General features: G+C 41.1%; 1 protein-coding gene across 8 annotated transcripts in view; it reads left to right on the top strand.

Annotated features, from left to right (window-relative positions):
* The window catches only part of LOC144772452 (uncharacterized), a 275,339-nt gene that overhangs the window by 173,097 nt on the left and 85,393 nt on the right, over positions 1-16,849 (top strand). For all 8 annotated transcript variants that reach the window (XM_078656784.1, XM_078656785.1, XM_078656786.1 and 5 more), the window contains one exon: positions 14,722-14,868. In XM_078656784.1, the coding sequence (XP_078512910.1) occupies positions 14,722-14,864 (143 nt within the window). In that variant the 3' untranslated portion in view covers positions 14,865-14,868. The remainder of the gene's footprint in view (positions 1-14,721; positions 14,869-16,849) is intronic.

Genomic DNA, 16,849 nt, shown 5'->3' with positions numbered 1-16,849 from the left:
GCAATTAAAATTCCACAGCTGACCCCTCACCAGGGGAACACAAATAAAATTACACCACAGAACATACAGTCCTGCCTAGGTAAAGTACCGGCTAAACAGGAACAAATACCATTCTGGCTAGCACAAAAAATCACCCAAATAGAGGCGGTGTTTCCAGACACCACCCCGTTAGAAAAACACAGGATTCTGACTATCTGTCTTCCAATGGAAATCGCACCACACGTGGAGGACTGTGACACTTGGGGTACAGTCTTTGCTTCCATCTATACAAAAACACATGGTGTTCCATCCATCTCGGTAATACCAGATGTGCTAAAACAAATTCAAGACGAATATGGTCCAGAACCCGCTTTAACTCTTGGTATGAAATTACTGAAAGACTTCAAGCAGGTCTCGGCTATATTATTAGCCAACATAAAGGGAGAAGCAGCAAACGTGGCGATCCGCCAGAGGTTAAAAGAGACAGATATAGCAGACCAACCAGCTGAAATTGCCAGAATCATAGAAAAATCCTATGAGGAACTAGGTAGAGATAGTTTAGGTGGAATACCAGTAAAACCACAACTGATTGAAAGTCCTGAAAAAATATTTTTTAATAATAATTCAACATCACAAAAAAAGAGCTGGGATGGAAACAAACAATCCAATCCTAAAGAAAAGAAATTCCAGTCCAGAGGAAGGTCTCCTCGGCGGAGAGAAAGATCTCCGAACCAAAGACACAGGTCACCCCAAAGGGATCCCTCTGGGAAAAAATATAACCTTAGAAATAGGGATAATATAAAGAAGCCTGATAGATATCAAGACATTGATACACGTCCCTCTCAATCTTTTCAGACTTCCTCGCAGAAATCGGAAAGAAGAGGACGATCAGAACAAAGAGAAGAGCACGCCAAGTCCAAAGACAAGGAACCTGCTCATCTAAAAAAGAAATTACAATTTCCAAAAAAGAAGGTAGCCAGCATTAAAATAGTTAACAATGCCGAGAATACTGAGGACACAACTGAAAAACTGAGAATGGGCTCAGACAATGCTAGACACCGCAGCTGAAGTGAGCATAGCTCGCAAAGTCCTTATGAATCATCTGGAGACAGTGGACACGAATGAATATCTTCAAGTGGAAACTGCAGACACCAGAGTTAGCAAACCTCACAAAATATATGAAATAACTTTACGTATAGAAGGGGATAAGACTAGAAAAATAAGGGGACTATTTTGGGATAATCTCTCCAAGGGCTATGACATCCTACTAGCTGGAAAAGACTGGCCACCAGAGTTTGTCAGGGATTGCCCTCATGGCGAAAAAATAATTATGCCTGCCTTCTCAAATCATATCCCAATTCATAAAAAATACACACTTGCTAGAAAGTGGGCAGTAGCTCAAGCTCCTGCTTTATATAAAAATCACGTAGGATGGGATGAGGACTCTCCTCCTCACAAAATCCAGTTAAAATCACAACCTACTGCACAAAGGCAGTACCCAATTAAGCAAGAAGCTAAAAAACAGGTAAAAGAAATCCTAGATCAATTAGAATACCAGGGGGTGATTGAAACTTGCACCTCACAAATGAACAACCCTTTGTTTCCGGTCTCCAAACCAGACAATTCATATCGTCTAGTTTTGGATTACCGACACCTTAACTCATGTTGCAAAACTTTTGCAGTGCAAAACTCGCATAGTGCTGCACTAATGAATAACATAGTGCGCAAAAAATACAAAACAACATTAGACATCTCTAATGGATTCTTTTGTCAAAACATAGCACCAGAGAGCAGATATTTGTCTGCGTTCTCAATAAATGGCACTCAAAAACAATTCTGTCGGTTAGCCCAGGGGTACAAGAACAGCCCAGGGGTATTCTCAGCGAGAGTAACAGAATTACTACAAACATATGATGACGAAGCATTATCTTATGTCGACGACATATACCTAACAGATGATGACTTGGATACTCACTTGAAGAGAGTGAACACCATAATACTTGGGTTTGCAGCAGAGGGTTACAAATTCAACTTTAAAAAATCCAGAATTGCCCATCTGACAGTCCTGTTGTTAGGATATGAATTATCAAGTGAAGGCAAAAGCCTGGCTGACAATTTCCTAGAGAAATGTGCCGTACTCCAAGCACCTAGAACACTAAAAAACCTACAGTCAATTCTAGGCTTCCTAAATTTCGGAAGAACATACATTGCAAATTACGCAGAAAGGGTCAAACCCCTTTATGATCTAATAAAACCAGATTTTAAAAGAACCAATTGGACTCAAATACACACAGAAATTCTGAGATCCTTACAAACAGACATGTTAATTAAAACAAAATTAGAAACACGTGATAACACACGCAATCTTGTGATTCGAGTCATCCCAGGAAGATGCGGATTCACATACCTGACCTCTAATGAGGGAGAAAAGGTACCAATTGCATTCAAATCACACTTATACACAGAAGCTGAAAAGAAGTTCAGTATTAAAGAAAACATTGTTCATGCAGTTCAACCGCAATAGCTAGAGAAAAAGATAAAGCTGACGGTAGACATATCACGGTCAGAACAGCAGAACCAGCCTTTGAGGCATTAACAACACCATGTAATTTACCAACAACAACATTGAATCCGGAATGGATACAATGGGTGAATTCAATTACAACGGACAAAGTATACTACTATTCTGATCCAGAATTAAAAGAATTAAAAAATCTAGAATATGAAAGAACATTCCCTCTGCCAATCGACATTCTGCCCTTACGACAATACGCTTGTGTAATCTATACAGACGGACATGCTCAACCCTCCGTTTGGGGAGAACAAGCATACAACCCCACATGTGAGATTACAAAAGAAGTGTGGCGCGGAGGTAAACTAAGACCTCTATTAACAAAAACACACTCAGTAGAAACTAATTCAGAACAACAGACTGAAATATTAGCATTGAAAATGGCGCTAGATAATGCGGATCGAGAATTCCCGACACTTATAGTGTCCGATTCATATTACTGCGTCAAATCATATAACAACGATTTGCAGACATGGATTCAAAACGGTTACAAAGATGACACAGGTGCAACAATAAAGCAAAAACTGCTTTGGGAACAAATAGTTCTGTTAAAAAAAGAACTACCAAAGACTCACGTGACACACTCACTGAGTCATCAGCGTGATGGCGTTCACGTTGCAGGGAATTCATTGGCTGAGACAGCCACAGCGGTAGCAACTAAATCGGCTTCCGTAGCTAGAAAAAAGCGTACAGTAAAATACATTGACGGTGAAACAGTGCTGGCGGTGAAAACGTCATCAAAAGGCGACTGCTCAGCGCTACCGATCAACTATCCACTCAATTATAAATACATAATCGATGCAAACTCCGTCCCTTTTGCTCGAATCCCTGGAGTGGGGGATAGAGTAATTCCAAACATGGACAGGAGAACTTTGTTAATTGCAGACGCACATATGGGTGAGGGTCTCGGACACTTCAAACTAAAAGATTCTCTGGAAGAATTACAATCAAGGTACTGGTGGCCAGGCATGAGCCTGCAGCATCACATTTTTGTAAAAAAATGCCCAAACTGCAACAGAGATCGCAGTGGCGAGAGAAACGGTATACTACCGTGGCGTTTCACTCCAGAAAAGATCAACAGTAAAAAGCAAAGCGTCCGATTAACATATACAGGCTAGTTTCCACTTATAATGTAGATCCTCAGCACTCGGCTGACGTCTGGACTGTTATACAAAGATTTGCGAGTCTAAATGGCATATACGCTAGGAACATGCTGCGTTTGACCAATGTTTTCACATTAGCCCTCAAGCCTGTGGGGAAACATGGCCAAATGAGCATAGCACAGCGGGATTCTTCTCACTTCCTTCCTGAGGGATACGGGATGGTGTAAAGAAAAAACCAAGGCAGAAAGCAATCTATAACGGAAAGGGTATTAGGTTCGGGAGCTGGGTGGGTCAAACATCTAATAAGTGTCCAACGTAGTCTAAATAACCTGCCAAGAAATTCTCTGAAGGGATTCAGTCCGTACGAATTATTATTTGGAACTAGGATGTTAGTCTTAGACCTCGACAGTCAGACTTCAGTGGTGAAGGAAAAAAGCTTTGATATCAAAGACCGTTTGGCTATTTTGCAGGACTTAAACGAAACAAGAAAAGACCTGAGCAACATAAAATTGAAACAACAGCCAACAACCACTGAAGAACCACCACCTGTCCCAGCAAGACCTGTCTGGATTCCAAAAGTCGGGGATCTAGTCAGAGAAAAGATCGCGGTAAAGAAGGAATTTGGGCCTTCTTACAGAAAAGCAGTTCCTGTCTTGTCTATCAACGGGACAAGATCAGTAGTACTACCGCCGCTTGCTGGTAAAAAGGAGAACCGAGTTGTATCCATCGACCTGGTAAAACCACAATCATGTGGCCGATAACAAATAGTAGGCCAAGTGGACTCCCAATAAGTAGCAGAACACCAAGGTTTGCTACCAATACAGAGGTCCTAACTAAGAGGCTAATCACATTCGAAACGCCTACAGAAGAACAACAAGGACTATGCAACAATGCAATGGAACTTAAACCTCTGAAAACCCAAATAAAAACATTTAGCAGAGACACACCAATCTACAATGAAGTAACAAACGAATATGCAAGAAACAGTAATCGTGAAGCAATTGGAACAATTGACAGAACTGCATCCGGCTACTTCATAAACTTCGATGATTCCTCTGAAGGCTTCAGTGAATCAAAAGCACAGCCATCAACAAAAACCTTTAAAGATAAAGCTAAAGAAGTTTTTAAACAACTGAAAGAAACATATCTGATTTCTCCATGGATTGAATTTTGGGTGGGTTTTGGTGCATTTATCCTCATACTTTGGCTCATCATGGTACTAACTTTGGGACGCTTCATTGAGGGAAAATATGCTAAAATGGACACAGCAAGTCAGAAAATCAACTTGATCCTCAAACCACACACATCTTCACACATCGAGAAAAGAGAACTTTCTTCAGTCAACTTCACAGCCAATCCTATACCGGGTGGGGTAGCATGGGACAACACTGACTACGAAATCTATGGTCCGGTTGAAATCCTAAAATATCCACACCAAATCAAGATCTCATTGAGTGACTTTGTAAAACCAAGCTCATTTGCTGATGATTAGGACTTTGAAAGTATAAATAATATGATGTCTGACCTAGTGATGTCTGCTAAATTGACCAAACATGATTATTTGCAGGGTTCTACAAATTATGATAGTATGTACTGTTACAACCACTATGGTAACCATTTTCTACATAGATCTGCACAACCTAGAAATGTTTTAAATTATAATCAATGGAAACATTGTGCAACCCCTCCAAAAGGAAGCTCAAGAACCTTTTATGACAAATATTCATACTTTTCAGGTTTTAACACAAGTAATGCTGAAACATTTTATTTCAAATTGTCAAATAAGACAGGGACAAAGACCATGATAACAAACACGAAATTGATATATTCAGACTCATTTTTTGAACAAATGAATACTTTTGGTTTTGATTATTGGGACAAAAATGTTGAAGTAAAAAGTGTTTGGGGTACAACAGAATGGCAAGTACAAGGTATAGAATCTTTGTTTAGAGCCTGCATGATCCCAGAACAAATTATATTTTTAAATGACACTGTTCAACAAACTACCTGTCTTGGCCTAGCCAAAATCAAAGACTTAAACAAACCGTCTATTCCAAAGCCAACAATGAACAGCACTAGCTCTACAGATGAAGAGATAGACGTAAACTATGTATTAAACCAAAACAGAACACATCCTGATTGGAAACAATGGTTAATCTGGCCCACAGATACTAATAACTGTCAAGATAGATTCCTGAACAAAACACAGGGGTTCACATTGACCAGGCCAGACCCTAGATATTCCCAAAGACAACACCCAGGGATAATCACCACCTACAGTTTGGGCAAACTCTGCCTTCAATGGCTACAAACTTCCACACTGGCAGAAATTAAGCAACACCTAACTTTACTTACTGATGGTGCTGACTTGCGTGATTTCATTATGGGACCGCGCAAACAGCGTCAAAAACGTTTCATAGCAGCCTCTGTATATGCAGCATATAACGAGGCCTGGAAGGTGACTCAAATTGAAACAGCAGAAAGAATACGGGAAATTGACCGTATTAATTTGGAAAAATCACTTTCTGTAGTGGACAATGGGTTAATGACTCTGTCCTCCAGAATTTTTTCTCTGGACAGCATTGTGTCTTCAGCAATCGACATAATATCGCAAGACTTACTGTTGTTACAACACGGTCAGTCTCAATTGCGTTCTATTGTACAACTTGGCTGGACGTTACAAAATCTGCGTTCAGGCTATGTGCCTTGGCGTTTAATCAACACAACGTCACTATTCAATATCTTTAACCTTACTGATAAACAAATCAGTATGGCACAGAAGGGTGCTGATTATACAATCCTGAGCATTGAGAAACTCGAAAGATTACCAGTGACAATGTCAGAACGACCTGTCAGTGAATGGATAATACATGGGATAATTAATATTCCAATATCAACCTTCAGGTTTCAATACTGCCAAAAATATATACAGGCTGGCATGTACGAAAAATTGGGAAAAGGGTACATTAAAACAACATGGAACTTGCCCTATTCACATGCATGTGTCAGTAATAAAGGACAGAAAGTGTTTCTTAGTGGCAATAATTGTGCAATGTCACTAAGCGGTACACTTCTGTGTAATGGAATTAGTTTGCATGGAGCCTGTGAAGGGAATTCATATAACCTTTCATGTCACCAGCTAGGCGCACCTGCAACAGAGATAGAACCATTCTTTCAAAGACTCTATAATGGGAGTTACGTTCTAATTGTAGATCGCAGATGTTGTAGTCTTATGCCCGGGACTCCTTATCTCGTAACTACAACTGCGAAGGTCAAGTGCTGTGGACGCTCATTGTTCCCCAGCTCCTTTCCAGACAGGGAGGCAAGGGCATGGCCCAACTTGAAAATTACTTCTTTTCGAATAGATACTTTAAGCAGAATGAAAACAGTGCTTCTTCAGACGCCGACCAGGCTCACGTCATCAAAAGAAACGTATGATCTCCTAGTCGCAAGGAAGACTGCAGAGATTCACTCTTTGTTATCAACTAATTCCCCCATACATTTCGCAGAAATCCTGAATGAAATCTTAAATATTTCTGATACCAGTGGAGTCTCAAAGGTATTTAAGACAGTATTTTCAATAGCATTAACACCATTCAAAGCCATACTGGGTATTTTTCCAGATTTCGTCCATTCGATTTTTGGCGGACTGCCCCTCATTTTGGGACTAATTGCAGGAATCCTATTCTTGGTCCTAATATTTCGTTATGGCAAACCGTGTCACAGACAAAACACCTGCGACAAGGGAAGAAACAATCCGAGCCATTGGATACCGGGACCGGATATCAAAAATCCTGGGACTATCCCGGCTTAGAGACATGGACATGACTTGGTTTCTATCATTTCGACCAATGTGGCATCGATGTGTTTTACCTGTATTAAGGTGCTTGCTATGCGGAGAAGAATGCGTGTTAGACACCTGTCTGACGCTACAATCGGATGCGCCAATGGATGCAGAAACATTGTTGAGTCCAAAAAAAGGCTCATGCTTTGTGCTTCCCTCAAAGGCTACCAATCCTGATGACGGCATTCGTGGAAGCTTCACCACTACGATTAAGGGGTAGTGAAGTTCAAGATGAAAGCAGCATCGATCAGGTACGACCTTCTGTCAGCAATACTAATCAAAACGTCAATGGAGACAATCATGCGCACGAATGCATGGTTACACCTTTTTCCGAGTTAGTGGAACTCTCCCAGGAAGCTGTTGACAGCTTTTTCGACAGTCTAAATGATATGATGTTCTCACCAGAGCAGAAATAGAGACTTTTGAGGAAGCTAGCACACGGCGTTCCCTGAATTTGGCCTTCAACTTTAATAATAAAGTCACATGAACAATTTTCCCTCCAGTTCACGGACAGCGATTTTTTCAGCAGCCCCAAAATATTTTTACAATTTTTCGGGACACTTATCTTCTGCTTAAAGTAAGAACTATTCTTAGAGAACTAAAATTTCAAATTTTAGATACTTTATAGACATTAGCTGCCCGCTGGTATGTTCATAATTATTCTTATTCTGTGATGAAATGGTCTCGAACCTTTTTTCTGTATTAAGAGCCATTTCATGTGTAAATTCTCATATACAAATTAGTGATAATGTATAGATATGCGTGATTACTTTAGCATTATTCTACAGCTTGAGTGCATATAATACATGTGACTGTTTTTTCCGTATATTTGATAATTTCAAAATGCATTTATGTATTTTGGAGTGGTAAGGTATACACTATACTCTACAGTATGTTTTACTATGCCTAGATTAGTAAATATGTCCATAGTTAGCGTGGAGTGGGTGTGATGTATTCCTATAGGTTCTGTATCGATTCCCCTATTCCTGACCCTATTCTGGTTAACAAGTTAACTAGCAGCCATCCCATGATGCAGAAAACCCCCATGATGCAGAAACCGTTATCTGATTAAGCCACACTACGGCACAGGAACGTGTTATCTGATTAGGTCATAACGCTTGCCATCTAATTAGACAAGCGATATTCCTCCAGCCCCTGATAAGGCATACGGAGTTCTCAAAACAAATCAAACCTATGACAACCTGGGAAAAACCCTGCGGCCATTGTTTTGATTTCATCGAGAACTTCAGCAAAAGAATGTGCTAACGACCAAGTCGTATGACATCCTTATTGACGTATCTATGTCCATCCTTACGTCAATCTCGGCACCTTAAAGGTATAAATATTACCGATATTGCCCTATGCAAACACACGCGGTGGTGACGAGATCGGAGCAGCCAGACTTGCCGAAGCCCAGAGCAGAGCAGACCCCGCTGGCGCAGCCCCGCCTTCCTGACGCGCTTAGAACGAGACGCTGCTTTCTCCTGCCGAGAAATCCAGCTCCGGCGCTTCCGGGTAGCCCTCGCAGGCAGCCTGGAATATCGAGACCAGAGACGAGAGATACCATCCCTCATTCATCCTAAATTCCAGGTACAGAACTGAATAACCCCTCGCAGAGAATTCTTTAGTCAGTCACTTGGCAAAACAAACTTAACTTAAACTGCTACTTTCCACCCCCGCCCACATATTAGGCTTAGGTCAGGTACACTGGGGTAGGCGTAGTTAGAAACACCAGTTGAGTACGATTAGTCAAATGTATATGTATATGTATCTATTTTATTCATTTAAACCTTCATATGGCTTAGAAACCATATAAATGTTTTTACAGTATTATTTTATACTTCTGCTTTTAATGTATGCACTTTACTTAACCATAAGTATTGCGATAATATCGATCCATTTCTCTTGTATGAGAAAAGAGACTGATCAATAAATACCATCTTTTATTGAACACGCCCGTCTCTTCCTTTTCTCTACAATCTGGTGAGACTAAGAATGCACGTACTGACTGAGTAAAATAAGTCGTCTTTTGTTTTCACACGACTCTAGAGATACACTCTTGATTAGGGGAGAGCAAAGTTGTCATGTTCTATGGTTGTCAGAAACTAAATCCCTTCTTGTCTATCCAGGGAGGTTCAACTCCTCCTTGCCTATTCGAGAAAGTTTCTAGTGAACTCTGAGCTAGCTGGCAAACCCAAAACTTTAAGTCTAATATCGACAGTAGAAGACCTAGTTAACGTCTGGTCTAGGCCTATACTATTGAAGGTATTATTCCAATGCGCAGAGCCTATTGGGATAATAGGAACTACACTACATTACAGGCATTGGCGTTCCTCGACTAAGTTTTCTTCTGTCTCTCAGTCCTACCCGTGAAGCGGCAGCAATTCCAGGCCAGGGCTCCCCAGGTCCGCTTTTGTTTCATTTCCACGTTTAGTCTGACTCTTCCACAGTTGAATTTACCATCCCGTGCGCGGCAAGAGGTGAAAGTCCCTTATGGACCCGCCCCACCGGGGCCCGGGCGTGCGCATGCGCACCACCATTACCAAGCAATTAGAGGCCTCTGTACCAAAATGGCACTGCTCCATTTAAATAATGAAGAGGCCGCTGTCCGTGGCATGCGCGGCCCGCACCATTTAATTTATTGGGAGGCAACCTCAGTGCGCACCATTTAATTCATGATTGAACTTCAATCATGAATTAAATGTTGCGCCTGCGCACACAGACGAGAGGCACACAGACGAGAGATCCGCTGAGACTGAGTGAGGGGGCCCAGGGGTCCCCTGGAGCGCAGGGCCCGTGGGGCCCCCCGCACCGCAGCGGCTGCAGGGGCCTGTGTTATGACCCTGTGCCTCCTCTGTCACGGCCAGGAGGGTGGTCTCAGTCCCGTGCATGGGTCGGAATCCTGTTCCGGAGGAGTCGAGCAGGTGGTTGATCTCAAGGAACTCCGTCAGAGTCTTGTATACATGTTTCTCAGTGATTTTGCTTAGCCAGGACAGTAGGGAGAAAGGTCGGTAGTTCCCTGGGTTGTTTGGATCTAAGTTGGGTGTTTTTAAGGAGGGCTTTGACCATGACCCGTTTCCAAAGGGGCGGGACGATGCCACTGGCTAGAAAGGCATTGACCAGATCAAGGATGGTGGGGAAAATGTTCGAGGTAACTGTCCTCAAGGTGTGCGCCGGGGGTGCTGGGTCATTGGGGGAGCCGGATTTCACCTGAAGCATAATTGATTGTAGTGTGATGGAGTCAAGAGGGGGAAGGTTTTCGAGAGTTACACAGGGTGAATCCCTAGCTCAGGAGGTTTGATAGCTGTAGTGGGGATTTGCGAAGGGGAGAAAGAGGAGTAAATGGTTTGAAGCAAGAAAGGCCAGAGCTAGAGCCTTAGAGCCCATCCTGGGGTAGTCACTTTTTATAGTTCCAATAGTCCAAATGTGACGTTTGTTGTCGTACCACCATGGCTGATCACGATGTGACTCTTCTTCTAACCAGAAGGTACAAATTGGTAAGATTCAGTTTACTTCCCACATATGTCATGGGAAATAAGTGTCAATTCTGTAAACACAGGTTAGTCGACAAAGAACTCATTTACTTTGTTGCTCTTCTTGGAATGAAGTAAGAAAAAGAGTCCCCATGCTTTCACACAAAGAGGTCAAGAAAAAATACTATTTGCTTCGGAATGCGATGAAAACTAAACAGATAAGGCAACATTTGTAGAAATGTAGCAAGAGCTCTTCAACTATGAAATAATGCAACCCTAAGGAACAAAGTCAATTTAATGCATTTAAAGTCAGCATTCCTTATTTGGCGAAAGAATCTCATAATTAAGTTCAAGCATAATGACATTTAATAAGCATATCATATAATGAAAGAATTATAACCTTTGTCAATGATTATTGCATAGAAATGGTCAACTCTAAGTATGACATACTACTAAATGTTTTAAAATGCTTACACATAAAACATAGTCAAAAGCTAATCTATCATTTTTGTTTTAAGATATCTAAGAATGTTATAGTATGAAGTATTTATACTGAAAGTTTGATTAATATAAAACTTTATATAAACAATTTACACAGTTTTTTTCGTTTGCAATGGTGCATTAGAGAAGTCAAAGATGTTAGGTTTCAATGATAATTTTTGCACCGTTGTGTGTGAGACCCATTTACAATAAAAATTATTTTGTTAATTTCCATTATAGCAAACATTTTCATCAATAATCTTTATTATGATTTTGTTAAAATAATAGCATAATTAATTCATAAGCATGTCGAACACATTGAATCTAAAACTCTTCTATTTCTACAAATCCAAGCACACTTTTAAAGTGCTGGTACTTCAAATTGTCTCAGTTTTGATATTATTTTTCTATGCGTGTGCAAAGTGCACTTTAGTTTTTGTTTGCCAAAATCAGTTTTTATGTTGTGTGAAGATTAACCAGCTTTTACGCTGTAACACCAGAGAGAGAGGAAATCGTATCCAGCATGACGTCATCTCTCCCAAGCAATCAACAGCATGTCCAAGCCCCTTGCACTCGGCTCTCTACTGTCAAAATCCCCTGGAGAGGGGGTGGGCGTGCGTGGTCTATATAAAAAAAAATTGACTGTTGGCAAGACACAACCTTCTCTCCTAGCAAACTCTCAGGGGCATATTATCAAGGGGGTTTATCTCCGCTTTTTTGGCTTTAAAAGCCAAGAAAGCGGAGATAAAATGATCTCCCTATTACCAAGCTGTCGCTAACACCAGTTAGTGACAGCTAATAGGAGATAGCGACCATCTTGGGCCCCGCTTTGCATGTCAGTGATATTTATCACTAATGACATGCAAAGTGGGCGTGCCAAGATGTTAGCGACTGGAAACAGTCGCTAACATCGCTATCTCCTATTACCAACTTTTGGAGATATTCGCGCTAAGCGCGAATATCTCCAAAAGCTAACACCTGCCCTGAGCAGTTCTTCACCATGTTATCCAATGGTAGGTGGATAACATGGCTAAGAGCATTTGCTCGATAATGCATGAATATCGCTGACTTTTCAGCGATATTCATGCATTGCGGCCGTTTTTTATCGCATTTGCGATAAACCTTGCTAATAGCAAGGTTTATCTGCGATAAAAATCGCCGATGTGCGGCGATAATTTTTGTCTCTAAACAAGTTAGAGACAAAAATTATCGCTAGTTGTTGGTAATATGCCCCTCAGTTCTTCCCAACCGGCCAGAAACAATGTGGGCAGACTGGCTGTGAGCTGTTTGCATGGAAAGAAATAGAGGGCCATATTATTTAGAATGATGATAACATTTTCGCCGCTTTAGCTGCATGAAACTGCTGTTAAAGGGGCAATAAAGGGCTTAATAATATGCCCTTGCAAATTCCCATAGAAGCCCAGGTTTGATGTCCTTCACACGAGAACCTGGGCTTCTACGGGAATTCACAAGGGCATATTATCAAGCCCCTTATCGCCGCTTTAATAAGCAGTTTCCTGCCGGTAAAGCGGCGATAATGTTATCGCCGTTCTTGATAATATGGCCCATAAAGTTTCTAATTTGGCACTGAGGGGCATATTATCAAGGGGGTTTATCTCCGCTTTTTTGGCTTTAAAAGCCAAGAATGCGGAGATAAAATTATCTCCCTATTACCAAGCTGTCGCTAACACCAGTTAGTGACAGCTAATAGGAGATAGCGACCATCTTGGGCCCCGCTTTGCATGTCAGTGATATTTATCACTAATGACATGCAAAGTGGGCGTGCCAAGATGTTAGCGACTGGAAACAGTCGCTAACATCGCTATCTCCTATTACCAACTTTTGGAGATATTCGCGCTAAGCGCGAATATCTCCAAAAGCTAACACCTGCCCTGAGCAGTTCTTCACCATGTTATCCAATGGGAGGTGGATAACATGGCTAAGAGCATTTGCTCGATAATGCATGAATATCGCTGACTTTTCAGCGATATTCATGCATTGCGGCCGTTTTTTATCGCATTTGCGATAAACCTTGCTAATAGCAAGGTTTATCTGCGATAAAAATCGCCGATGTGCGGCGATAATTTTTGTCTCTAAACAAGTTAGAGACAAAAATTATCGCTAGTTGTTGGTAATATGGCCCTGAATTATTTACTTTTTATAGTTGTGCATTGAGCCGCACCATTATGCTCTGTTCAATTTTCAAGACAGAATTTTTCACAACCAAATTATTGTAAAGGAAAATGTCACACAGGACTGACTGACAGCAGACGAAAAGTTATTGTGTCTTTCAAATCACTCTGAGTAGGTGTGCCTTAAGTTTAAAAGAACTTCCAGAAACAAAGCATATGTCACAGAACATATTTGACATTAACTGCCTTGTTTTAACTTTAGTTGGTAAGTAGCTTAGCTATTTCTATGTGTCGTGAGGTTGTATTTATTATAAACAATGCATGAAGAAGCCTTTAGGCTGTATCACATGCAATGAGTACTGGAAGTTCTAATTGAAGGCATAGGAAGATATTTAGAGTTTGCCTGATGGGGAAGTCCACCAAAAAAGTGTGGATGTCCATTGTACCCTGTTTAGGGTGAGTACCTAGGTAGGTAGGTCCCTAATAGGTCACACTAGCAAACCCCATGGTCTCTGCCACAGTTTTGGGCCATCTGGTGTCTTAAATAGTTGAAGATCAGAATGAGAGCCATTTTAATATATAATGTTTGTTTGTTACTTGAACTTTAAAAGAATGCACAGTTTTTGTCTAGAAATGTAGCACCATTGTTTGCTCTAAAGCAAATCACGGAACATAATAGCGTCACACAAAGTAAAATAACAATACAAAATAAACACAGGGCATCACACAAAAAATAGTCAAAATAGAATGAAACACAACACGCAGAGGACAATACGATGATAACAAAATGCAATAATGCAGTGCAAAGCACAAAATAAAAATAATACTACACTAAACGCTGAAATAAAATATAACAAAGATGAAGCAATATTCTTGACACCGTTTGACAAATCTACTTTCATAACACAGTGGTAAAAGTGATAAGCGCCAAACACCACCTTACATCCCACAAAGGATATGTAATAGTGCTTTACAAAAATGTTTAGTAATGTGTTGCGTAGTTTTGTTTTGTTTGCAGATGTTTCTAGAACCGATGTGATAAATACAAGCATTCTGTGGTTAACAATGAACAATGCAGTTGCACAGAGATGGTGAAAATTACATAATGTAACATGTATGTATACTTTTCTTTTTTCAGATTTGCATAAATGTTTGGTGAAACCAAAGGAGAGAAAGGACTGTGGCTTCCCAACCATCAGCTTACAGGAATGTCATAAAAAAGGATGCTGTTTCGATTCAAGCATCCCTGAAGTTCCATTCTGTTTCTTTCGCCAAAAATAATATGGTAATGTATCATTTATTTGGACTAGTTTTCAGTTTGTCACGCCTTCAATGTTGTGTAGGCTAGTTTTAACTCAATAAAGCACAGGAGCAAAAGTTGCTGTACTGCGTTGCATTAAAGGCAGTGTGAAGCACAGTTTTATTAAGTAATGGTACTATTGCTCTCTCCTCCTGCACTGGCACGCTTCAGGCTGCCACAAGCCATTGTAGTCTCCCGTCCACAGTACAGGAAGGGTATGTGTGTGATGTGTAGCATACGTTTTCTACTGTAAATGTAGGCTGTAAGTATAAAATGTGCTTAGACGTAGTTTAGCACCTTTCCCACTTTGCGTGAGTACAGTACGTCACACATGCAAAGTTGGAAATGTTTTGAGAAACAAAAACTTCTCAAAATGTATGCCGGATTCAAGGAGGCTTTCAGTTTTAGTACAAAGTATTATATACCTTTTTAGAGGATGTTGCCCCCTGATACTGCCAGGCCCTGAGTTTGAGACCCTGAACCCTGGTGGTCCAGTGGGGAGCGTCTCTGCTGCTGCTCTCTTCCTCTGTTTTCTGACTTTTGCTCCCTGTTCTTTTTTTCACCTTCCTTTTCTATCTATTTTTGTTTTTCTCCACTTTTTGATGTTTTTCATTTTCTCTATTTCTACTCTGTTGTCCTTTTTTCCCTTCCATGCTCTTGACGTTGCTCGTCACCTGCGCCCCCCCCCCCCCAGCGATGTTATCCCACCTCCTAGCGGTGAAGCCCTCCCCTAACACTACTTAATGGCGGCCACTGCGTGTGGATGAAAAACATTGAATTGTGCAGCCTGAATGATTGCTTTTGTTACAGTTTGGGGAGGACCTGGTTTGGCAGTTCAGGCTGGACTGTTCCCATGTGCAACAGGGTAGAGACAACTTTCTTTATGTCTGGACCCAAACTAAGGTACCCTCACTCACTTATAGTTGCTGAACCTCAGCAGCATGCAAGTTCAGTCCCCAGGGAAAATGTGTGAGGTGTTATGTGTAACAATTCAAAACTACATTTACCAATGCAGGAATGAAGAACATCAAGGACCACTCCAGACATAGAATACACACTATAAATGAACCTGTGCACACCCTCTGTTAGCTGGGCACAGAGCAGTCAGGCTTAACTTAAGAGGCAATGTATAAAGTATTTGTGCAACACAGAAACAATAACACAGTGGAAACACCACAAAATGACTCAACACCAGTTTAGAAAACAGAGAATAATTGTATAAATAAAACAAGACCAAAAAAAACAAAAACCCTATCTGTAGAAGTTGAGATATGAATTTTTAAATATTAAATACAAAAATAGTGCTTAACAGAAGTAAGCACTTAAAGTGTTAGTTGGTTGATCATTCTAGACCAGGATAAAGTCAAGAGTTTAGGCCAACAGCGATGTACCATGGGCCGGATACAGGACCCTCGCACGGCCAACTAAGCAAATGTAGCTTGATGCTCATTGCCAGCAGCAAGATGCATTTGATATCTCCATGCAGTTGGGGTGATGGTGCATATTTCCACATGCAACAGCGCTAATGCATCAGTTCTGTTAATGATGCACCAGTTCTGAGGTGCGCCGTTCCGAATGTGATGTACTGGGTTTCCCCACGTTGTAGAGGCAATGCAGTGATCTTTTCCACGCAGCGATGGTGATGCAGCGGATCTGATGTGGTGGTTCCAATGTGGCGGTTCCAGAGGCGATAATTCCAAATGCGATGCATCGATCTGGCTCCGGCAAAGACGAGGATGCATCAGTTCCAATCAGCACAATATTGTTGATGTGTTGGTTCTGGCAAAGGCTTGGCAGAGCAGAACTCACAGCAGAAAGAGTCCCAGTGATGCTTTCAGGTTGAAGAGAGAAGTCTTTGATAGCCCTGAAACTACAGAAAACAGGAGGCTAGCCTCCAAGCCCTTGAATACCTAGGCTCTGGGATGTGGAAATGCAAGTCCAGTCCTTCTTAATCCCAGGAAAGTGG

The sequence above is a fragment of the Lissotriton helveticus genome, chromosome 8 (assembly GCF_964261635.1).
Source record: "Lissotriton helveticus chromosome 8, aLisHel1.1, whole genome shotgun sequence".
In the NCBI taxonomy this organism is placed as follows: domain Eukaryota; kingdom Metazoa; phylum Chordata; class Amphibia; order Caudata; family Salamandridae; genus Lissotriton; species Lissotriton helveticus.
This window is presented reverse-complemented; position numbering and strand designations above follow the sequence as displayed.